The sequence below is a fragment of the Suncus etruscus genome, chromosome 1, assembly GCF_024139225.1.
Source record: "Suncus etruscus isolate mSunEtr1 chromosome 1, mSunEtr1.pri.cur, whole genome shotgun sequence".
Taxonomy (NCBI): Eukaryota; Metazoa; Chordata; class Mammalia; order Eulipotyphla; family Soricidae; genus Suncus; species Suncus etruscus.
This window is the reverse complement of record NC_064848.1, coordinates 157,175,697-157,200,845: the sequence shown is the minus strand read 5'-3', so window position 1 is coordinate 157,200,845 and position 25,149 is coordinate 157,175,697. Positions and strand designations below refer to the sequence as shown.

The window sequence follows — 25,149 nt, the reverse complement described above, 5'->3', positions numbered from 1 at the left end:
GCCAGGAGCTATTTCTGAGCAGACAGCCAAGAGTGACCCCTGAGCACTGCCGGATGTGGCCCAAAAACAAAAAAAGAAAAGAAAAGAAGTAAGAAACCTGCCTTACACCTGTACAATAATAATTTCAGATTAAAAAATTAATGAAAATTAAAAATGATACCTACAAAGGAGCTGAGAAATATGTGTATAATAATGGGGCTGGAGCAATAATATAGCTGCCTTACATGCAGCCAACCAAGTTTGATCCCCAGCACTCAATATGTGCCCCTAAGCCCAGCAAGGATTGATTCCTGACTACAAAGCCAGGAGTAACCCCTGAGCACAGCTGGGTGTGGCCCATAAACTAAAAATAAAAATAAGAAAGAAATATGGAGCCAGAGTGATAGTACAGTGGGTGGATTATTTAGCTTGCATTTGACCGGCCTAGGTTTGATCCCCAGCATCCCACATGAGCACTGCCAACAGTAATTCCTGAGCTCAGAGCCAGGAGTAACCCCTGAACACTGCCAGGTGTGACCCAAAACCAAAAAATATGAAATATGTATATGATCTTTTTTTGTTTTTGGTTTTTGGTTTTTGGGTCACACCTGGCAGCGCTCAGAGTTACTCCTAGATTTGCGCTCAGAAGTCGCTCCTGGCAGGCACAGGAGACCATATGGGATGCCAGGATTCGAACCACCGTCCATCCTGGATCGGTTGCTTGCAAGGCAAATGCCCTACCACTGTGCTAAGTTTTCCAACCCTGTATATGATCTTAAAACAGAAAAGACCTTCCAAAGCAAGGCACATGTCACAGCACAATAAAGGTATCTGGCTGTCAAAGTAACCATCAGAATTGAAACCTTCTATAATCCAAGATCAAATGATGCCAAAGGAAATGAAAGGATAAGAATAGGGGGACAGAGACACTAGTAATGTATGATTCTCATTCATGTAAAACCTACGAAGCTAAGTGTTATTTTTATAGATTTATATAAAAGGAGAATTCCTTGGGCCAGAGAGATAATACAACAGGTAAGGAGCCTCTCTTGTACACTGTCAACCAGAGTTTGATCTCTCATTTGCCCCCCTACTACTGCCAGAAGTAATTCCTGAATAGAGAGCTAGGAGTAAACTACTGTTTGAGGGAACCCCCCCAAAAAATATATAATTCCTTTTTGGCATATACTTCTGAAATATTTAAGTTCTCATTTTATTTATTTATTTTTGTTTTTTGTTTTTTGGGGGTTTTTTTTGGGTTCAGAACACAGTAACGGTCCCAGAGATTGAACCTAGAGCTGCATTATGAAAATCATGTACTCTGGCTCTTTAAGTCATCTCTCTGCTCCTGGACGTCATTTCATACCTGCTGTGTGCTGAAGGAAAGTATTCAGGGTGAATAAATGAGGTGAGGCTGCAAATCTTAAGCCCCAGGCAGCAGATTATCACTGACAAAAGGATAGGCAAAGTCTGTCAAAGGAGGAAGAGGGTTTCTGATATACAGAGAAATAGGGCCTTCCTGGTTTTACAGTTCACTCACGGGTGTGTCGCTGCTGCTGTAAGCAATCACCTCCAACACAGAGTTGTTCTCACAAGTGTCAATACAGGACAGGTCGTAGAGCGAAGAATGTACAGGCCCATAGGCCCACTCAGTAAACTTCCTGGACAGGTGTCTGCAGTCAGGTTCCCGGATCTCCCTCTGCAGAATGTAGGCCAAGACCTGTCCCCCAACCCCAGGAGGCAAGAGACTGTGAGAGGTTAGCCCAGAGCCACAGTCTGAGTCTTCACCTGCAACCCACTAGGCTCAGGGAACACCTCTGCTTCCCAACCCAGGATCCCCGGGAGCCCACCAATCCCCCAGGGGCTTCCTGCCACCATCAAGACCAAGCTTCAGACCCCAACTATAACTCCACCATATTCTGAAGGATTACCTCCCAGGTTTCTCCCTGCTCTCCATCCTCATGGTAAGGGACTGAGGTCCAGTCTAGAAAACCTCAAGTCAGGAGGAAATAAAAATGAAAATAATACTGGGGCTGGAGAGATAGCATGGAGGTAGGGCGTTTGCCTTTAATGCAGAAGGTCATTGGTTCGAATCCCCGCACCCCATATGGTCCCCTGAGCCTGCCAGGAGTGATTTCTGAGCGTGGAGCCAGGAGTAACACCTGAGCACTGCTGGGTGTGACCCAAAAATTAAAAAAATGAAAATAATAATAATAAGTTAAGGTTTAAAATAAGTAAACAAAACACTCAGGCTTTTCGTGCTCAGAGTTTCAATAGAAACAAAGACAAGCTTTCAAAATCTCCCAAGGCTAAATCCCTTCCCCTTCATTTTCCCACTGACTCACCCCACCATGAACCTTTAGGGCTGGATATCACCACAGGCCCTGCTTGGACACAATCCTGCCCTACCACGTCTCTCTCAGTAGGAAGCAGACCACAGGAGAGAGAAGGAGAGTGCTAGGACAGGGAGGAGAACACTGTGACAATGGTGAGGGAGGTGGTCACTCTGGGATAAGATGTGGAACTGGAATGTGCTATGAAACCCTTTTAGTATAGTATTGTAAACCAAGCACCTAAATTTATTTTGTAATTTTTAAGTATGGCATTGGAATTTTGTCAATGAAAAGCCATAATTAACATATTATAAACCAAAAGAATTTTTAAAAACTATCTGTCATTGCGGCTGGTGTAGTGGCACAAACAGTAAAGCATCTGCTTTGCCCATGCTAGCCTAGGACGGACTGCGGTTCGATCCCCTGGCATCTCATATGGTCCCCAAGCCAGGAGCAATTTCTGAGCGCATAGCTAGGAGTAACCCCTAAGCGTCACCGGGTGTGGCCAATAACAAACAAACAAACAAACAAAAAATGTATCTGTCATCATGGGGCCAGAGCAGTGGCAAAAGTAGTAGGGCGTCTGCCTTGCATGGGCTAACCTAGGACAGTCCTCAGTTCGATCGCCTGACGTCCCATATGGTCCCACAAGCAAGGAGCGATTTCTGAGTGCATAGTCAGGAGCAACCATTGAGCGTCACTGGGTTTGGTCCAAAAAACAAAAACAAAAAAAGTATCTGTCATCAGAGCTGGAGAGATAATCAGTGAATAGAATGCTTTCCTTGCATGAGGTCAGCCTGGATTTGATCTCTGACATTCCATGTGGTCCCTGAGCACTACCAGGAGTAATTCCTGAGTGCAGAGCCAGGAATAACCTTTGAAAATAGCGAGGTGTGGCCTCAAAACAAAACAAAACCCTCAAAAAAATGTTTGTCATAGGGGCAGGCTGGAGGGCAGGAGAGAAAACTTGGGACATTGGTGGAGGAAAGTGGACACTGGAAAAGGGACTGGAATATTATATGCCTGGAACTCAATCATGGATAACTTTGTAAATCAGGGTATCTTGCTAACAAATTTTAATTTAAAAAAAAAAGAATTTACTTTTTTAAAAGTCCTCCCCTTCAGAGCCTCCCTGTAACCCTAAAGTCCCCTCCCTACCCCGATCTTCCCACTCCTGGCGGCCAATGACAGTGGCGTCAGCCCTTTCTTGTTAGTGAGCTCCTCCAACTTCAGTGTGGGGTGGAGTTTGGCTCCCAGAATCAAAATCTCATTGTACATGCTTGTCACAAACTTGGTGTTGTCGGCCGTGTTGTCAGCCACCTCCACCAGCGCGTGCAGCACCGTGTTGCCCACAGAGTCCTTGGCGCTGATGTCTGCCCGCTGCCAGGAGTTCTGCAGCAGGAACTTCACGATGCCCAGCTGGTTGGTGCATGCAGCCAGGGAGAGCGGCAGTTCACCTGGGACCAACAGTGGCACATGGTGGGCCTCAGGAACACTTTGCCAGGCCACTTACCCACATCTGCTCCCTCTGCTTCTGTCCTACACCACCCTCTTTAGACTCATCAAAGAGAAAGTTCAAAGGGCTGAGGACCATTACAACCCACACCCTGTACCACACCACATAATCCCCCAATAATGCAGATAGCATGCCCAGAGCAGAGTCAGCAGTAGTCTGGAGCACCATTAGGTATGAGCCCAAAACAAACAAAAAGTATGAGGGACTGCTCCCAGATAGACTCCCTACCAAAATAGAAGCCAGGCCGCCCTTTGCTTTGCTTAAAGAAGTCGCCGTTAGCTGCAGCCTGGACATCTGCCCCATTCTCCACCAGGAGCTTCACCAGAGCCATGTTCCGCCGTTCAATGGCAATGTGCAGCGCTGTCTGGCCTATGGGGATGCGTGCTGTGAGTTTTGTGATCCCAATTTTGCAGGGGTTTTCACACAGAAGATTCTGGATCATCCCCAGAAGGCCAAGTCAGGATCTTCAACGGAAGCCTAGCAGGTACAGACAGCCCTGGGAAAACACTGAGAACTGGAGGAATCAAAATCACCCAAAGTCAAGAGCAGAGAGAGAGGCAGAAAGTAACTGTTAGGGGCAAAAGACACTGGGACAGCAGAGGGTGGATACAGAATAAACAGAGCCAGCAATGGGTGACTGGACCCGGGGATCAGGAGATGCTGACTAGGAGCCTAGGACAAAGAATAGAGAGTTCCAAGACTCCTCCAGGTGTGACAGTGCCCTCTGGTGCCAGCCCCAGGCAACCTGCCCCTTACCCCTATAATAATTGTCCGTGTAGCTGGCATTGACAAACTCCTTCAGGCTATTGGTCTTCCGTGCAATCTCCAGGAGCAGAGGGATGGTGTCGTTCTGCCCATCATGCAGATTCAGCATGGCTTTCAGCAGACAAGTCTTGCCTGTCTCCGGGTCTGTAAAATAAAGGGTGTCAGAACAGGTGCTGCAACCCAGCCATGCTAGGCACCGCACCCTCTCAGGGGCCACCTTTGAACTCGCTGTCCATGAGATGCTTCTTGCTCCTCTGCAGGAAGAGCAGCAGATTCTCCAGCTCTTCACAGTTATTCTGAGCCACAGCTTCAAAGATCTTCCTGCGATCATAGAGCTGGAGGTTCTTCTTGTTCCCTGCATGGACTGAATTCTGGGGCAGCAACCTGTGGGCCAGAAAACACCCTCATTTCACACTCTCCTCTTTCCTCAGCCCCCTGGTCTTCAGCGCTCATCTGAAGACCATACCTAAACATCAAGACAACCCAAAAAAGGAAAAATCATAGGGGCCGGAGAGATAGCATGGAAGTAGAGTGTTTGCCTTTCATACAGAAGGACAGTGGTTCAAATCCTGGCATCCCATATGGTCCCCCGAGCTTGCCAGGAGCGATTTCTGAGCATAGAGCCAGGAGGAACCCCTGAGCACTGCTGGTGTGACCCAAAAAAAAAAAAAAACAAAACAAAAAAAAAAAAGGAAAACTCAGGTACAAAAGCCACTTCTTTATCTAACTGATCATCTGTGAAACTGATGTCACAGGATGGCGAGTGTACCTCCATTCTGTCCCCACTTTGTCTGGGGACCCTTTGCCACCACCATTTCCTGTGATACTCAGGTTTCTCATTTCTCTTGAAACTCAAGACCTAGGACCCCATTGGCAGAGAACTGGAGTGCTCAGGTTGTTATCTAGATGGGCCCTGCTAAACAAAAGGGGTTTCTGAAAACTGGGAGATGGCTCAAAGGACTGGAGCACAATCTTCGTAGGCAGTCTGCAAGTTTCATCCTAGCCCACCCTTGCATGTGGAATAGTGCCCACCTCAACAATAAAGTAAGAGCATCCAGGTTCTGTCTCAGAGGCAGACAACCTGAGTACCCTCTCTGATCTGCCAGGGAGGGTTGATGGGCTCCTCACAAGACCTATTTTATATTTTCTGTCTAAAAGCTTCCTGGAGGAGGTGGAGAAGTGGTACAAAGGTAAGATGCTTGCCTTTATGCACCTTTTCTGAGTTCAGTTCCCAAAATTATATATGGCCCTGAGCTTCATCATGAATAAGTGCTAAGAATCCCTGAACATCACAGAGTGTAACCAAAAATATTTTTAAAAAATTAAGAAAATAGGGGCTGGAGAGATGGAGGTAAGGCACTTGCCTTGCATGCAAAAGGACGGTGGTTTGAATCCCAGCATCCCATATGGTCCTCTGAGCTTGCCAGAAGCGATTTCTGAGCATAGAGCCAGGAGTAACCCCTGAGCACTGCTGGATGTGACCCCCCAAAAAATAACTTTAAAAAAATTAAATAAAAGTAATAAAATAAAGGTTTCAATGACTTTGAATTTTGTGACTTCAAATCTAAATATAAAGGGTTGATGAGTACCTCAGGCCTGGACACCTAGAGGTCAGTGGACAGCTCAGATCAGCATTTGTGACATGTACTAAAGGACCTATGATTGTAGACACTGGATCAGTCAACCTCTGTGGCTCCTGGGCTTGCGGTTCTTCAGACACCACAGGTGTCCCATGTCTGAGTCATGGAAAGGGGTCAGACTTTAGTTGTGCTTACCTGGAGTAAGTTGGGCCATCTACAGACCTCTGGATGATGATAGCAGGACTGATTCTGATGGACGGGCAGGCCATTTTGCCTCCTTCATGTGAATCATCTAGGGGAGAAGTCCCCTCCCAGTCACATTTCCCAAAAAGCTGGCTCTGGTTCTTTGTTGTGGAAAAGATGTGGGGATTGTCTGTATCTGGCTTGGAGTCAGGGTCACCATCCACAGGGTCTGAGCAGGAATCCTCTTGGGGTTGGTCTTCAGACCCTCCTAAGTCTGAAGTTCCCCGTTTCTTCACCCTTGCCAGATCTTCCATGGCCAGAGATAGCCTGTAGGCAGCCACAAAGGTGGGATTCATTCCCAGCTAGAACATCAGGTGACACAAACCTGCCTGCTCTCAAGCAAAGAGCACTAGGGAAATTGCTTGTGAAAACTAAAAATAGAAATGCCAAATGAGGGACCACAGCCAACCCAGGTTGGAGCCTAGACATCCCATATGGACCCTTGTTCACTCAAAGGCTTCTATTGCTGTTTTCTCTAGATCTCCAGAATGAAAACTTTCACAGGCACTATTCCTCCAACCTGATAGACCCAGGATGTCAGATAGAAAATACAGGGTTAGGGCATTTACCCATGTCACCTTGTTTAATTCCTGGCCTCACATATGGTACCCCAAATATCACCAGGAGTAATTCCTGAGCACAGCACCAGGAGTAATCCCTGAACAAATCCCAAAAAAGAACAAGAGATCAGAGAAGTGAAGAGGCATAGCAGCCCCCCACGCATCAGCCTCCAGGGATGGATATCTGGGAGCAGTCAATTTTGAGAGACTTGACTGGCTTGCTTCTTTTCTCTGAGCCTCAGTAGTTTCATCTGCAGAGTGGGGTGAAAGCCCTGATCTTCTTACCTCTAAAATGAGAAGTAGAGAAGCAGTGGGAATAGTTGTCCTTGGTTATCCACACAGAAAGGAACCAGGGAAAGACAGCTCAGCCCAAATAACCAGCAGTATACACCCTCTGAAAGGTGGCTGGAAGAGACCAACCTGATTCCAGCCATACTTCATAGCCTCCATGAACCTGGAGTCCCTATCATCAGTCATGTGCTAGTGGCCTTTGCTCTTCAACCTAGCTGCTACAATCACTGAGCTTGGGGAAAATTCATTGCACATTTTTGGTTCTTGTGAAATGTTGTACATTTTGGGGTTTTGTGGGAAAAAATTAGTATATTTCCAGCATGTTGGCTCTGAAATTTTGTACTGGAGTGATTTGGGGCTGGTAGACCTTCTTTGACAGCATATTTGGAGATAAGGAGGAAGTTAGTGCTAGTACCTAGAGCTGCAATATAGTGTTGATACTATTTCCATTCCCTTCCTAATCTCACTTCTAACTCTTCACTGACATCAACTGAGCACAACCAACCTAGCCGCCTAGGGCTGTCCCACACTTCAGGGTCTATTGCCTCCATTGTGGGGGTGCCTTTTTACCTTTCTGCTCTAGACCAAACCCTATTACATCTCACATATTCCTCACTCACAAGGCTCCCCCTAAACCCTCTTCCTCTAGAGTGACCCCGTTCAAAGTCCCCATCCATCCTTGATGCCTTTGAGCTCTGTGCATATGCATTATCTCTCTATTCTCTCTCTTCTCTTTTTCTTCTCTCTCTTCCTCCCTTCCTCTCTTCCTGTCTTCCTGTCTTCCTCTCTTCCTGTCTTCCTCTTCCTCTCTCTCTCTCTCTCTCTCTCTCTCTCTCTCTCTCTCTCTCTCTCTCTCTCTCTCTCTCTCTCCTTTCATGTGCGCTGTTCCCTCCTGCTGGTTCCACAACTCATCCATATCTGTATGATTAAAGTGTGTTTGCTTTTGGGGGAGAGGACAGACCCAGTGGTACTCAGGGCTTACTCCTAACTCTGTGCTCAGGGATCACTCCTGGTGATGCTCAGGGGACTACATATATATATATATATATATATATATATATATATATATATATATATATATATATATATATATGCCAGAGATCAACCCCAGGTTGGCCACATGCAAGGCAATGCCCTATCTGCTGTACTATCAATCCATCCCCTCTATTTGATTATTTGTAGGTTTGGGGCCATACTCCATTCAGTGGTTTCTCCTGTCTCTGCACTCAAGTCACTATAGGCAGGCTCAGGGGACCATAAGGGATATTGGGAATCTAATAGGTAGGCAACATGCAAGGTAAGTTCCTTACCTGCTGAATTATTTATTCAACCTCTCTGCTATTTACAGTGAAAGAAGCCCCCACCCAAGCTAAAAAATCAAATGATTGACAGGGAGAAGATATTTGCATATCACTTGTCTGAAAGGGGAATAATGTCAAAAATCTATTTAAAAAATCATACACTCATACAGATCAAAAAGCAAATAATCCTATCCAAAAGTCAGACATTTTTAACAGTTATTTTTCAGAAAAAAAAGGGAATTTGGAAAAATTTAAAAATATTCACCATATCTTATTATTAGGAAAATGCCAATCAAAACCATCATAAGACACTACCTTACACCTATGCAAAAGACCAGGTATGAAGGGAAAGGAGCCAAGGATGTTGCTGATGGAAATGTAAAGAGGTGCAGCCTCTATGGAAAAACACTAAGGAGATTTCTTGTGAAAACTAAAAACAGAAATGCCATATGAGGAGCCATATCAGGTAGGGCACACAGCCAATGCAGGTTGGATCCCAGATATTCTATATGGTCCCCAGAGCCCACCAGGAGTAATTACTGAGCACAAAAACAGGAGTAATCCATGAGCAGCATCAGGTATAGCCTCAAAAGTTTTTTTTAATGCCATATGATCCAATAATATCACTTTAAGGCATTTAGTTGAATAATAGAAAAATACTAGATTAAAAAATGGGCAAGAGCAATAGCACAGCAGTAGGATGCTTGCCTTGCATGCAGACAACCTGGGATGGACCCAGGTTCGACTCTAGACATTCCATATGGTCTCCTGAGCCTGCCAGGAGCAATTTCTGAGCGCAGAGCCATGAGTAACCCCTGAGCGCGGTCGGGTGTGACCCAAAATCCAAAATAAGAAGAAAGATATATGCTCACAGCCACTTTATTGCCAATCAGCAAAGCTTAGAATACCCATCACTAGACAAAAAAGCTTGAAGTATAAGTGGAATGTTTCTTGGCTATTTAAAAAATTAAGTCATCCTTTTGTGACAACAGGGAAAAGAATTTAAGTGGTTGTACTAAGGGAAATACTTCAGGACATGAAAGAATTGGGTAGTTTTACTTGTATGTGGATATGGATGAAGTAAAAAAAAAAAAAACCCAAATAGCAAACTAATGCTCAGACACTAAGAAAAATGTGGAGGTCACAAGAAGAGACGACAGACAGGCAGAGGGTGGGGAGGAGAGAGATGAGGGGCATTGGTGGCGGGAAGATCACACTGGTGAAGGGGGTGTACTTTTTATGACTAAAACAGAACTACTAACATTTTTATAATTATGGTGTTTAAATAAAGACATTATTTGGGGGTCAGATCAATAGAACAATGGTAAGGTGTTTGCCTTGCATGTGGCTGACCCGAGATGAACCCGGGTTTAATTCCCAGCATCCCAGATGGTCCCCCAGCCTGCCTGCCAGGATCAATTTCTTTTTTTTTTTTTTTTTTTTTTTTTTTTTTAGTTTTTGGGTCACACCCGGCAGCGCTCAGGGGTTCCTCCTGGCTGTCTGCTCAGAAATAGCCCCTAGCAGGCACGGGGGACCATATGGGACACCGGGATTCGAACAACCACCTTTGGTCCTGGATTGGCTGCTTGCAAGGCAAACGCCGCTGCGCTATCTCTCTGGGCCCCAGGATCAATTTCTAAGCACAGAGCCAGGAGTAACTCCTGAGCGTTGCTGGGTGTGGCCCCAAAACAAAACAAAAAGCAAACAAATAAAGGCATTATTTTAAAAATAAAAGTGAAGAGATGGAGCCAGAGTGGTGGCACAGGGCATAAGGCATTTCCCTTGTATAAGCTAGCCTAGGACAGACCATGATTCATATGGTCCCCCAAGCCAGGAGTGATTTCTGAGTGCATAGCCAGGAATAACCCCTGAGCATCACCAAGTGTGGCCCAAAAAAAAAAATAAAACAGTGAAGAGAATTGAGAGGGATGAACAGAGGAAATCAGTTTGGCATTGGAATGTGGGTGGTGGTGCAGCAAAGCAGACATACCTTGCAGGCTATCAAGCTGTACTCATGAAACCACAAATTGTTGCAAACAAATGCTAACTCGATACAATATGATTTAAAAAATAAAATACTTGGGGCCGGAGAGATAGCATAGAGGCAGGGCATTTGACTTGCATGCAGAAGGACAGTGGTTCAAATCCCAGCATCTCATATGGTCCCCCAAACCTGCCAGGAACGATTTCTGAGTGTAGAGCCTGGAGTAACCCCTGAGTGCTGCCAGGTGTGACCAAAAAAAATAATAATAATAAAATAAAACAAAATAAAATACTTATTGGGGCCAGCGAGGTGGCGCTAGAGGTAAGGTGTCTGCCTTGCGAGCGCTAGCCAAGCAACCAAGGAACAGACCGCAGTTCGATCTCCCGGCATCCCATATGGTCCCCCAAAGCCAGGGCCAATTTCTGAGCGTTTAGCCAGGAGTAACCCCTGAGCATCAAACGGGTGTGGCCAAAAAACAAAAACAAAAAAAAATAAAATAAAATACTTATTACTTCAAGAGGAATGAGAGAAATAAGATACTGACCCTTCTTGTTCCCATTTCCATAGGAAATTAGGGACACTAATGTTTCAAATCTGGCTGCATTCCATAGAATAGCTTCTGCTAGAGTAGAAGATCTTTCTTTGAAGGCCTGCCTGTTTCAAGTGAAAGTTTGGGCAGTGAACACTCAGAGCACATGGCTGGGTTGTGGGCAAAACTCCACTTGATATGCTGGAACATGGTGAGGCAGCCCCACCATTTCTGCACTTTCATCCCAGTAAACAGGACCGAAAAGCCAGCTGCAAGCCTCTCCTTCCTCATCTGCTCTCAGCAGGGCTGAGTCTTTCTTTGCTATGTCCATCACAGGGAAACCTGTACTGGGAAAACCCAGGCTCTCCCCCACTCACTCATTCCAGCATCCAACATCTGTCCACAGAGTCCAATTGGGGCCCAGTTCTATGCTGAAAGGCACAGAGATGACCCAGAGCCTATCTGAAACAGAAACCATGGCTGGGGCTGAAGCTGCAGGTCATATACTGATGATAATAACTGTCAGTCTCCAATGCCAAGGAGTAGGCTGTGAACATGGACAGTAGAATGTCATACGGAACTCCAGAATTAGTCTGCATTGAGATGAGAACTTCTTGTCAAGAACTATTTCTAAAAAGGGGGGCACCTGTGGGCAATTGAAATGCACAGGAGGCTAGTGAGGGCACGGTTAGTTGGCCATTTTGGTTGGGTACTGTGCAAAGGCCTTTCAAGTATTAACTCCCTTTATTTTCACACTGGAAAGGAGACAATGAGCCACTCCATTACTTGCCAAAGCCACAGAGTTTCTCAGAGGCGATACCTGGGTTGGCTCTCAGGCTGCCTGCTCCGTTCCATCCCCAGAAGTCACCACTTTTCTGAAGTCTCAAGACCTCTCCATTAATGAACTCAGTTCCAGGTGTGGCACCAACATCAGAAAGGATGCCCACCCCATCCCACCCAACCACACACACAGCTCTCTGAATAGACAGGTGGAGACAATCCTTCTGTTTGTTTGGTTAATTTTTTGGCCTCACCCAGCAGTGCTCAGCGGTTACTCCTGACTCTGTGCTCAGAACTTAGTCCTGGTAGGCTCAGGGGACCATATGGGATTCCAGGGATTGAACCTAGGTCAGCCACGTGCAAGAAAAATGCCCTACCTGTGTGCTATCACTCCAGCCCCAAGACAATCTCCTTCTGATGAGAAACTCCAGCTCTGGGAGATGAGACAGTAACTCAATAGTTGCCTTGCATGTCTGAGGCCCTGAATTTAGTCCCTGGCACTTCAAAAATAATTCACCTTGGGGCCGAAGAGATAGCATGGAGGTAGAGTGTTTGCCTTGCATGCAGAAGGATGGTGGTTTGAATCCCGGCATCCTATGTGGTCCTCCAAGCCTGCCAGGAGCAATTTCTGAACACAGAGTCAGGAGTAACCCCTGAGCACTGCCAGGTGTGACCCAAAAAAAAAAAATTATCTTATTAAAATGGAAAACAAAAGCTAGAAGCTCCAGTCCTATAAAACCATCCCCAAACAAGCATCCTAGCAAACTCAAAATGCATCATGAAGTATAAACAAGACCATATGCCACTTCTGGAATGGAATTCTTCCAGAAATGACTATGGTCTTACCTGGATTAAGACTAACAACAGGGGCCGGGCGGGGGCGCTAGAGGTAAGCCTTGCCTGCGCTAGCCTAGGACGGACCGTGGTTCGATCCCCCGGTGTCCCATATGGTCCCCCAAGCCAGGAGCGACTTCTGAGCACATAGCCAGGAGTAACCCCTGAGCGTCACCGGGTGTGGCCCAAAAACCAAAAAAAAAAAAAAAGACTAACAACAAAACCAAAAATAAACCTGCTGTTCTTAGACCAACAAGAGGGCACCAATATATCAGGAACCTTAGGAACCATCAGCAGTGTTCTTTCTTGACAGCCAGGTCTCCTGCTCTGATTAGTCAAATTGAACTCAGTCAATATGAAACAGCCCACAAGAATACCCTAATTTGTACTGTACACCCTGTACCTGATTCCCTAATGAAAACCAAGTTTCTTCCTGGGCAAAGTCTTCCTGAGAAGGTGCACAGAACAGCATAGTCCATCTCTGCCAGCTCTGGGCTGTATCCAGTGTGTGAGTCTAAGAGCAATAAAACTGCCACAAGGGAACATTCTGCAGTGCTAGAGAAATTCCAGTCATGATTTGAGTGTCTAATTGTGGTTCTAGCTTATGCAAGAGTCACAAAAACATCAATCTAGACATGAGGACAGCCCTGAGGAAATGGCTCTGTCCAGCAGAGACCTGGTTTGACTTCTGGGTCCCTTTCAACTCTAGAGCCAAGAAAGCCACGCTGTGCCTCTCAAGAAGGTGCAACTTCTCCCCCATAGCACCAGAGATAACCTGTTCCACTCTGCCCAAAGTACTCTGGCCCCTTCAGGGGCTAGAGGAAGTGTGCTTGCCTTTCATGTGGAAGACCCGAGTTCAGTTCTCAGCATCCATATGGTCCCCGAGCCCACCAAGAGAATTCCTGAGTGCAAAGCCAGAAGCCACTTGGTGTGACCCAAAAGCCTAAATTAATAAATTATTTTTTAAACTCACACGTAAGAAATGCCTTTACACCTCCCTGCAGGATCCAGCCCTGATCATTCTTGTACACTGGCAGGAGGTTCTCAGTCCCCAGACGAAGAAATCACATTAACTCTACCGAGAGTATAGCATGGATAGGAACCAAGAGCTCCTGTTCCAGTCAGGGCTCCTTCATCCCAGAAAAAGAGACATGTGACAGTTGCAGCTTCCATAACAGCCACAGCTTCTTCACCCAGGACACCTGTGGTACAAGTAATTATCACTGGTAAGTGATGGTGCCATCAGCCATTGTGGCACTTCCCCAGAACTCTGAGGCGGCCAGTGCTCTTAACCCTGGAGTTCAAAGGTGATCATTGAAGCAAGTTCAGTTTTCACATCTGGAAAGAAGTTGGACCCTAGCTTTGACCAATTCTAAAAGCTAGTCTGCTTTGGACATCAAAATTATAAAAGGGAACTCACCAATGAGAGCAGCAGGTACACACCCAGACCCAGCAGGAGCCTGGGCACTGCAAGGCTGTTGAACTTGAAGGAAGAGTTGGGCCAATGTAGGCAAAAGCCTCCAGACTTAGGGAGGGTCCTCGGCTGCTCAGCACAGTCAAGACTAGGCTGTGGGCACAGCGGCACTGGAGGAAAATGCTTACAGCAAAGGCAGCAGCTGCTATTGCTGAAGCTGATTCCCTAAGGATCCCAAAGCTTTTCCCATCATTTTTGCCCTTTTTCAGAAACCACTTAGCTAACTGCCCCTCCTCCACCTATGCCAGGGCCACAGGCACTTAGCCAGACATAGCCCACAGCCAGCCCGCAGTTACCTCATCTCTCCGAGCAGAAGGGGGCCTTTCAGACCTCCCAAACCCACCATCCCTAGAGAGCGAGTGATCTGGAGAAGCCACTCAACAAATGTACTTCCACTATCAAAGAGGCAAACCACAGTGCCCTGACACTGTGCAGCTTTTCAAACATGGAAGATTCAGGGATCACAAGTCACCCCTCAGTTTTGCTCTGGCTTTTAGGGTCTGGGTTTTAAGTGCAGGCTTGATCACCAATTCTGCGCATCCCTAAGTCAGTCCCAACCTCTCTAGACCTCTTGTTCATTGTTGCCCAAACCTGGGGTGTAAGATTGGGGTAAGATTGGGTAAGACTGGTGTAAGACTGGTGCGATTGAAGTAAGAAACTTCTGCCAAGCCCCGCCTTTCTCAAACTGGGGTTCTTCATGGAACTAGAATGCACAAAATTATAAATATACATTTCTTAGTTCTGCTGTCATGAGCTTAGTACACAGAAGAAAAGCTACTACTTCACATATAGTAAAGTATAATTTCTATCCTCATAAAACCTGGCGAAGGAAAGTGGAAGGTGTTTGTGGATATGCATTCAGGCTGCAGCTCCAACTGCTCCACAGGATTCATTCCAAAGCAGGCCATCAGAACACTCCAGGCCCAATATCAGACACAGTGCCGGGAAAGCCCATCAGAGCCCTGCCTAGCACAACCCACAAGCTGAGACCCCAGAGTTGGGCATTGACATGTAAAGACCACATAGACTCATCAGTTCACATTTGCTTCCAGGCCACATCAGAGCCTGGACAAAGAAAAGACAGAGACTACCAGTCATGGACTTGGAATCAGACTTGGAATCAGGAGGGAGATGAAGCCTGGGTAACACCTGGTACGGTTGGGAAGTCAAGTCCATCCCACCCTGCCATATCACACTCCTGCTTGCTCAGCTTGTATTTTCTTTCCCTTCCCATTTTCCTCCTGTTCCCTCCCTCTCCCCTGCCTACCTCTCCTTTGCCCTTCCTCCATCTTTCCCCTACCTATACTCTCACTTTTCTCTTCCTTCCCTTTCCTGTTCCCCTCATTACCCTTCTCTTCCCTTCCCCTCAATGGTGGTATCTTTTTTTTTTTTTTTTTTGGTTTTTGAGTCACACCTGGTGGCACTCAGGGATTACTCCTGGCTCTATGCTCAGAAATTGCTCTTGGCAGGCTCGGGGGACCATATAGGATGCCGGGATTCGAACCACCGACCTTCTGCATGCAAGGCAAACACCTTACCTCCATGCTATCTCTCCGGCCCTGGTATCACCATTTCTATGATCAGAGGTCACATATTTGGCCATGGTGCTCACACACTTTTCATTGTGGTGATAGGGATCCCAAACAGCAGAGCTACAAGAACCACATTTGACATATGCTGGGAGGTATGCTACCACTGAGCCATTTGAGGTCTGTTGATAGCATCTTATTCTATTCTATTTTACTCTTAGTTTTAGGGCTATACCTCAAGTGCTTAGGGCTTACTCCTGGCTTTATTCTCAGGGATCATCCTGGTATGGTCCAGGGGACTATATAGGGTGCCATATAGTGAACCCAGATTGAAAGCAAGCACCCTACCTGCTGTACTACTGCTCCAGTTCCAGGACAGCTTTTTATATATGTGCCGTTTTAGCTTTAACTCCTCTGCAGTTTTGATTTTTTCTTTTTCATTGTGGTTAAATACATATGACTTAAAGTTTACTGTTTGAACCTTTTTTGTTTTTCTTTGGGGGATGTCACACCCATCGATGCTCCAGGGATTAATTACTCCTCACTCTGTGCTGGAGGATCACTCTGGCAGGATTAGGGGAACCATGTGTGATGCTGGGGATTGAACCCAGGTTGTTCAATTCAAGAACCCTAACCCTCTATACTTTCTCTCCAGCCTCTGAACTTCTCTTAAATGTCCAAATCAGGACACTAGAACATTCACACAAGTACATGCACAAGCCTCTGCATCCACCACCACCATCCATAGCCATCACTCATTTCATTGCATATATCTGAAGCTCTGTGTCCATTAAATACTAACTCTTCATCCCTCCTTTTCTCCAGCCTCCAACGTTCTCCTTTTGTCTCTATGAATTTGACTATGCTAAGAATATTATATTAATGGATTAATTATGGGATTAATATGCTTAGTCTCAGGACTGGAGAGATAGCAAGGAGGTAGGGTGTTTGCCTTGCATGCAAAAGGACAGTGGTTCGAATCCCAACATCCCATATGGTCCCCTGAGGCCTGCCAGGAACGATTTCTGAGCATAGAGCTAGGAGTAAGCCCTGAGCAGTGCTGGGTGTGACCCCTCCAAAAAAAATGCTTAGCCTTGCATATTTCCGGTGCATATGTAGCATATGTCCCCTTCTTCTAAAGGCAAAATACTATCTCACTGCATGCATGCAACACATTTTCTTTCTTTCTTTTTTTTTTTTTTTTTTTTTTTTTTGGTTTTTGGGCCACACCCGGCAGTGCTCAGGGGTTACTCCTGGCTGTCTGCTCAGAAATAGCTCCTGGCAGGCACGGGGGACCATATGGGACGCTGGGATTCGAACCAACCACCTTAGGTCCTGGATGGCTGCTTGCAAGGCAAACATCACTGTGCTATCTCTCTGGCCCAACACATTTTCTTTCTACATTTATCTACTAATAGGTACTTTGGTGACTTTCACCTTTTGGCCACTATAATTTTTGCTGCAATAAACATGAGTGTACAGGGGCCGGAGAAATAGCACATCGGTAGTGTGTTTGCCTTGCTGATCCAGGACCCACATTGGTTCAAATTTTGGCATCCCATATGGTCCCCTGTTCCTGCTGGAGAGATTTCTGAGTGCAGAGCCAGGACTAACCCCTGAGCACCACAGGGTGTGACCCAAAAACCAAAAAATAATAAATAAATAAATAAATAAATACATACATACATACATACATACATACATACATACATACATATGGGTGTACTAGGGGGCCCTTGTTTTCAATTTCTTTGGATATACACCTAGAAATAAGACTGCCTGACTTGGAACTCTTTCTTTTTCCCTATGCAACAATCTGTTTTATGTATATATTTAACTCATAAGTAGTGATTCCTCAGTCAGTGGGTCCCAAAGAGTCATTTCTCCTTCCAAACATGTGTGCTAGAGTTTCCTTAGTCCCTCAACTGTCTGGAGTCTGTGACTTACAGTTACCAGCTCAGGGACATCCCTTCCCTCACACTGACCTGAAACAACCCTGTTCTCACTGAGTGAAAAGCCCACTCTGGAAACCTCTACAAAAGACCCATAAGAGGCCTAAGAGATTGTACAGTCAGTAGGACACTTTCCTTGCACACAATCAACCTCCAACACTCCTTATACTCCCAAGCACTGTCAGGAGTAATTCCTGAGCTCAAAGCCAAGAGAAATCCCTGAGCATCACAGGTGTCCCAATAGCGGGTGGGGAAGAAGACTCAGAAAGAATTATTCAGCCCAGAAGCAATATCCAGGAAAGGGGATGGTTTCTCTTCTGCACCAAAACCTGACCCTTAGCCTCCCTTCAAGGTACCATCTGCCTTGAGTGAGGCAGCACATACTACTGAAGAGAGTCTGCTAGTCAGCAGAACCACTAGGTGCTGGCAGCTTCCACCAGTCTATAAAGTGTGAGCCCAGATGTTTAGTACAAAGGTAGGGCATTTGCCTTGCACACAGCCAATCCAGATTCAGTCCCTAGCATCCCATACAGTCCTCCAAACACCACCAGGAGTAATTCCTGAGTGCAGAGTTTTAAGAAGCTTTGAGATTTAAAAAACTCAAACCTAGTGCCAGGGGTGCAGCTCAGTGATACAGACCTTGCCTTGTATATGTAAATTCAATCGCAGGGGCAAAAAATAAAGAAGAAAAAGCAGCTCAGAGCTAGATGGATTGATTAATAGAGCCTGCCTCCACTTTTCCTTTTTGGCCCGGGGCCTGCACCATCCACTCCATAATTCTTTACAGTCCCCAATGGATGCTTAGGTTCTAGTTTTCAAATCGTTGTTATTTGTTGTTGTTGTTGTTGTTATTGTTTGGGTTATTGGGGGGAGGTAGGACTGGGACCACAACCAGTAGTGCTCAGGGTTTACTCTGTGCTCAAAGATCACTTGTGGTGATGTTCTGGGTGCCAGAAATTCAACCCAGATTGGCCACATGCACTGTAATATCTCTCTGGCCCTGGTTCTATCTTTTAAATTCTCCCTATTCATATAGTATTCCTGCCTCAGTTCCCAGTCTAGTGAGTCTCTCTTAAGCCCTGTACTTTCCTGTGTTCCACCCCCAAGGAGGCCTAGCAGTACTATAGCTGCCCTGGATCCTCAACACACAGCTGACTAAAGATGTCAAGCAGGGGCAGGAGAAATAGCACAGTGGTAGGGCGTTTGCCTTGCAAGTAGCCAACCCAGGACGAACAGTGGCTCAATTCCTGGCATCAGATATGGTCCCCCGAGCCTGCCAGGAGCAATTTCTGAGTGCAGAGCCAAGAGTAACTCCTAAGAGCTGCCGCCGAATGTGACCCAAAAACAAACCAAAAAAAAAAAGGAAAAAACATGCTCTTCACCCTGCGGCTCCCCAAGGCAACAGAAAAGCAGTCAGAGATGAGAGCCTGCAGGACCGGCTCACAATATGAAGCTCACCTCAAAGAGGGGTGAGTGAAATTAGAGGAATAATACACTAACAACTGCCATGACAATGTTAATGAGTGAGAGAAGTAGAATGCCTGTCTTGAATACAGGCAGAGGATGTGGGAGGAGAGAGATGGGGGAGATTGGTAGTGGGAATGTTGTACTGGTAAAGGGGGGTGTTCTTTCTGTGACTGAAAGCCAACTACAGTCATGTTTGTAATCACTGTATTTAAATATATTATTTTAAAAAAGAAAAGAAAAGCAGCAGCAGATATTACACTAGCTAAAACATATAGTCTTGGAGTTGAAGTGATAGTACAGCAGGTAGGGTGTTGGCCTTGCATGTGGCCAATCCAGGTTTCATATCTAGCACAGGCTGCTCCAAAACAAAACAAAAATAATATTAAGAAATAAAACTTGGGCCGGGCGGTGGCGCTAAAGGTAAGGTGCCTGCCTTGCCTGTGCTAGCCTTGGACAGACCGCGGTTCGATCCCCCGGTGTCCCACATGGTCCCCCAAACCAGGAGCAACTTCTGAGCGCATAGCCAGGAGTAACCCCTGAGCGTTACCGGGTGTGGCCCAAAAACCAAAAAAAAAAAAAAAAAGAAATAAAACTTGCTATCTTGTAACATTGGATTTAATAAATAAAATAGTATCTACATCAGTTTTTGTCTCTCTCTTAGTCATGAGCCATCTTTTAATATCTCTCAAATTTTCCCTGGTCCTCAGAGATAAACAGGTTGAAAGGGACGCTCTAAACTACAGAAATTTCAACCTCTGCCTTCCTGTGGTGACTAGTACAAGTAATCACGAGGACAATGAGGCCATGAGGCAGCAAATAATTGATGAGCACAGACAGGGCAGCAAGTTCTGGGACAGCAATCTTAAGTGGGTTTTCTCATCTGTCCCAGTTTCCAAAGCTTAGTGTTACTCTGTTCCCATTGCACAGTGCACACCATACTTCAACAGGCTGCGTGACCTGCAAGTCTCATCAGGTGCTTCCTCAAACTTGGTTTGCCATTACCTGCCCCAGTGTTATTCTTGTCTCACAGTTTTCCTGGGATGATAGGAGGCCCTCCTACTCAGCCTTACACTTCCCTCCCTGTACCTGGCTACATGTCTTGCCCATAATGGCAGAGATAAATACTAATTGGCATAGCTTTATCTGCACAACACCTGCTCTGCAATGTTCTCCTCTAACAAGGCCTTCAGGTTTGGGTATCGCTGCCATCACTGTGATTCTTGATACTCACATCAGTGAGTATTCTTGATCTGTGAAATGTGTGCTCATTAACATTCTTTTAAAGATGATTTCTGGAGTGGATACTTCTCCAAGCTCAGCTTTGAAGGGCACAAGAAGCAACAAGGGAGAGCCACCAGAGGTCACATCAGCAGATGGGTGCCAAGTGTTAGGGGGAAAACCTAAAAAACACAGTTCTCATTTCCTGTCACCACCAGGGGGCACACTGGTTTAACCTGAGCCCTTGAACCTGCCAATAGGAACCTATTTTATATTTTTCTTTCTTTCTTTCTTTCTTTCTTTTTCTTTGTTTCTTTCTTTCTTTCTTTCTTTCTTTCTTTCTTTCTTTCTTTCTTTTTATTTCTTTCTTCTTTTTTTTTTTTTTGGTTTTGGTTTTTGGGTCACACCCGGCGGTGCTCAGGGGTTACTCCTGGCTGTCTGCTCAGAAATAGCTCCTGGCAGGCACAGGGGACCATATGGGACACCGGGATTCGAACCAACCACCTTTGGTCCTGGATCGGCTGCTTGCAAGGCAAACGCCGCTGTGCTATCTCTCCGGGCCCTATTTTATATTTTTCATCCATCTGGAAACCTCAACCATTTGAAGTCAGACATCCTAGTATAGCCAAAGTTCAGTAAATTCCCTTGTGCTGAAAAGATCTGTTTACCAAAGAAGGGAACGTCAGCCTGGAACTTCTGGCAGAACAAGGGAAATCAGGCCATACTGGTTCTAGCCCCAGATTGAGTCCCTTTTTGTTCTGGTGTTTTGAGCCACATTTGGCTGTGATTGGGGTTTACTCCTCCCTGTGCTCGGGTAAGCTGCATGCAAAGAAAGTACATTATCCCTGTACTATCTATATCTCCCATCACTTGTCTTGAGGTATTTTGTTTTGTTTTTGTTTGTTTGTTTAGTTTTGGGGTCACACCCTGCAACACTAAGGAAGAAATTACTCCTTGCTCTGTGCTAAGAAATCGCTACTAGCAGGCTCAGGGGACAATATGGGATGCTGGGAATTGAACCCAGGTCCGTCCTGGGTTAGCCATGTGCAAGGCAAACACCCTACTGCTATGCTATCTCTCTGGCCCTGTCTAGAGTTTTAAATTTTAAGTTTCATTTTGGGATTTTAACTTGATTCATTTTTGTCATGCTGCCTCCTTTTTAGCCCCCCCACTAAACACAAATTAAAGGGCTTCAGGGTTCCTGAGCCAAATGGAAAACAGAACTGGAATAAAACTTTCCATTCCACATTTGGTTTGTAAATTTAATATCACCAGGTCCCATGTGAGATTGCCACAGATAATGGGTGTCTGTGAGAAGAATTCAAGCTCCAGATGTGAATGGAAGTCTGCAGTGGGAGAGATGGGATGGCCAGACCCTACCCTACAGAACTGTGACCTGAGCAAGAAGGAGAAGCAATGGGAGGTCAGGGCATGGGTATACCAGGCAGCAGGAGAGATCAGGCAGTGCCAGATATTGGCTTGGTGCCCTTGGGTTGATTGCTGAAGCTCTATGCTTGCTGTTTCTCTACAAAACAGGTGAGACATTAGCCCTACCTGCTTTGCAGGGCTTTCTGGGGATTAGAACGGACAGTGGGTGTGAATGTGAGTCAGTAAAGCTCAAGGCAGATGTGAGAGATTATTTGTCTCATTGTCATTATATCAGGATGAGAACAAAGTCTGCCAACTGGAGCTGTATCCGGCCATTAGCTTGAGGTTCTAATTGTTTTTCTTTTTATAAAGAAAAAATCAACTAAATTTGCTTAATGTTTCATGAGTTATGAGTCACACAAGTGCATATCTCTGTTCTGAGAATCTCTGGCTCTCAGATGTGGTCCATCCATGAAATTGTGGCTGAGAGCAGAGACTAGGCACGACCCTCCCTCTTTCCAGAGTCTGCTGTGCACTTAGCAAACTCACAGAAATTCCACAGCACTTTACCACACCTGGGTCTGTGCTGAGCACGAATGAGACTTCTTAGGCACAGACCCTACTGTGGCTGAAGTGAACAGGATAACTATATGTTTTTGTTTTGTTTGTTGGGGGGAAGGGTTGGACCATACTCCAGAGTACTTTGGGACTATTCCTGGCTCTGTAGTCAAGACTGCACCCCTGGCAATGCTCAAAGATCCATATGTGGTATGCTAAGGATTCAAACCAAGGTCAGCTGCATTAAAGGCAAGTGCCTTGGGGCCAGAGAGGTGGCGCTAGAGGTAAGGTGTCTGCCTTGCAAGCGCTAGCATAGGACGGACCTCGGTTCGATCCCCTTCGATCCCCCTGCATCCCATATGGTCCCCCCAAGCCAGGAACAATTTCTGAGCGTATAGCCAGGAGTAACCCCTGAGCATCAAATGGGTGTGGCCCAAAAACAAAATAAATAAATCAATAAATAAAAGGCAAGTGTCTTAACCCTTGTGCTATCTTTCTGGTTTGAGAATGAACTACTTTTGCACAGAACTAAATCACCTCCAAATCTCAGTAATTTTTTATCTTTATAGTCACATTTCTCAGTCATACTGTGTGAGGTACACTGGTGAAGAGCTTGCACTCTTGTTGCCCTTATGGGGGCACAGACTAGGGTCAGCACACTCTACTTTCTTAGACTTCAGAAGTACTGTGGCAAAGAAAAGGGGGCAAGGCAAATCTCTCATTGGTTCCTGAAGAATTCTACACAGACACAATACACTTCCATTTATATTTTGGCTAAATTTTGTGAGAGGATGCAAGCCTACTACATGCTTGAAAGATCAGGACATAGGCAACATCCCTCATGGTCAGCACAAAGGCTGAAGAGATAGTACAACATGGAGGACACAGCTATCCAGTTCTTCCCTGGGAGATGCATGCTGATCTGTTGTTTGTTCTATTTTGGGGTCACACCAGCAGTGCCCAGGACTTATTCCTATCTCTGCACTTAGGGATCTTTCCTGGGAGGGCTAGGGGTCATATAGGATGCCAGGTATTAAACCCTAGTTGGGTGCATGCAAGGCAAGTGCCCCACTCTGGCCACTTAAACTCTTATTGTAACACCTATTGAATTGTTTTTTGACTTCAGGCTGGGGAAAGGTATATCTTCAGCCTCAAAATCTTGCAGATGTTCAGGTCACATACAATAGAAACAACAGCAGAGCTGCTGGCTCACAAGCCTGGACTCTGGAATGGAGGCTGAGAGGACAACTGGTCTAAAAAGAGAACAGTCCTGGTTTCCAGAACTCTCACAAGTTCCTTATCCTTTTCCCTAAATACTTCCTCCACTGCATGAGAAAATGGAAAACATACGCCTCCCTGGAGTGAAAAGCCTGTTCTTTCTGATGAACAAGGCTGCTATGATCAGTTTCTCTGAGGGTAAATAAAGGGTGGTAGGAACAAGAAGGGTGCTTTTCTTCCTCAATTGTTCCAAAACAGTGCGTCTTAACTCATTCTGACTGTGAGAACCACTGTATGACTTTCCTAAGTCATCATTTCTAATTCAACTGATGGAGCACGGATCTTCCACAGAAAACCTTACAAATGATCCTGAGACAGATTCAACCTCTGCAGCTATGCCATAACCTACAGCTTTCTTGGAGCAGAAGAGATGTGATTTATTAAAGGAGCAGGCTCTGGACACAGCAGCTTTATGATCTTAATTTCAATCTATTTCAATCAGCATAGCCAGGAAGATTCATTTAAGAGTTTCCAACAATCATACAATTCATAAAGTGACAGTGACAAGGAGACATGTCCATTTCCCAAAAAAAGTCCTCATTTTTCCCAGCCATCTCCAAGCCAGGCCTACCTGGGCTTGAGATAAGGGTAGAATTACAGTTATGGTAAACTTCTCTGTCCTTGGTTCTCTCTATGAAGATGTCCCAAGATGCCTACAGATATGTCAATTCAAATGGAATAGTTTTGCAAGCCAGAACTGATGATCCAGTTAAAGTCTACCCCAAAGACAGAGCTGGAGATATGGAGTTCTCTTGAACTAAATTTGCCACACCCTCTGGTAGGAGCATGCCCTGCAGCAACCCTTCCCATTGAATGTGCCAGAACAAAATCCCCTTCTCCACACACTCCCAGGAAGGGAGACAGAATGGGCCTGATTGATGGTATCCACTCAGATCCCTACCCCTTTGCTGGTCATGCCATCTGCATTTTTTTTTCACTGCTTGACATCTTTTTTTGTTTGGTTTGGTTTTGGTTTTTGGGCCACATCCGGTGACGTTCAGTTGTTACTCCTGCCTATGTGCTCAGAAATTGCTCCTGGCTTGGGGGACCATATGGGACACCAGGGGATCGAACCATGGTCTGTCCTAGGTCAGCCGTGTGCAAGACAAACACCTTACCACTGTGCCACCGCTCCAGTCCCAAAATTCTTTTCTTTTTGTTTTTGGGTCACACCCAGCAGTGCTCAGGGGTTACTCCTGGCTCTGTGCTCAGAAGTCACTCCTGGCAGACACACGGGACCATATGGAATGCCGAAATTCAAACCACTGTTTGTCCTGGTCTGCTGCTCAACCACTATGCTATCTCTCCGGCCCTTGCTTGATGTCTTTAGCCAGATGTGTTGTGAGGATCCAGGACAGCTACAGTACTGCAAGATCACCTTGAGGTGGAGCATAGGAAAGTAAAAAAAAAAATGGTTGATCTTTATGCACCTATGCAAGTCAGCCTGTCTTGAAGCTCTTTTGGTCACCCCTGCCCCAACTCTCTGGATGGGGAGAATGAGATGGCAAAGAGTTACATGCTACAACCCAGGTAGAAAGAAATTTTTCAATAGTCCTAAGTCTGGGGTTCAGATCCTAAAGAACAAATAATGCAAAGTTCAGCTCTGAGGG

General features: G+C 45.7%; 1 protein-coding gene and 1 long non-coding RNA gene across 2 annotated transcripts in view; one reads left to right on the top strand and one right to left on the bottom strand.

Annotated features, from left to right (window-relative positions):
• Positions 1-6,673, bottom strand: part of TRPV1 (transient receptor potential cation channel subfamily V member 1) — a 32,170-nt gene extending 25,497 nt beyond the window's left edge. Inside the window, exons 1-6 of the mRNA XM_049782289.1 lie at positions 6,369-6,673; positions 4,811-4,977; positions 4,585-4,737; positions 4,057-4,197; positions 3,471-3,769; positions 1,520-1,699 (exon numbers count right to left, since the gene is read on the bottom strand). Of these exons, the coding sequence (XP_049638246.1) occupies positions 1,520-1,699; positions 3,471-3,769; positions 4,057-4,197; positions 4,585-4,737; positions 4,811-4,977; positions 6,369-6,670 (1,242 nt within the window). The 5' untranslated portion in view covers positions 6,671-6,673. The remainder of the gene's footprint in view (positions 1-1,519; positions 1,700-3,470; positions 3,770-4,056; positions 4,198-4,584; positions 4,738-4,810; positions 4,978-6,368) is intronic.
• LOC126021757 (uncharacterized) overlaps positions 1-25,149 on the top strand; it is a 94,664-nt gene that overhangs the window by 5,153 nt on the left and 64,362 nt on the right. The window lies entirely within an intron of this gene.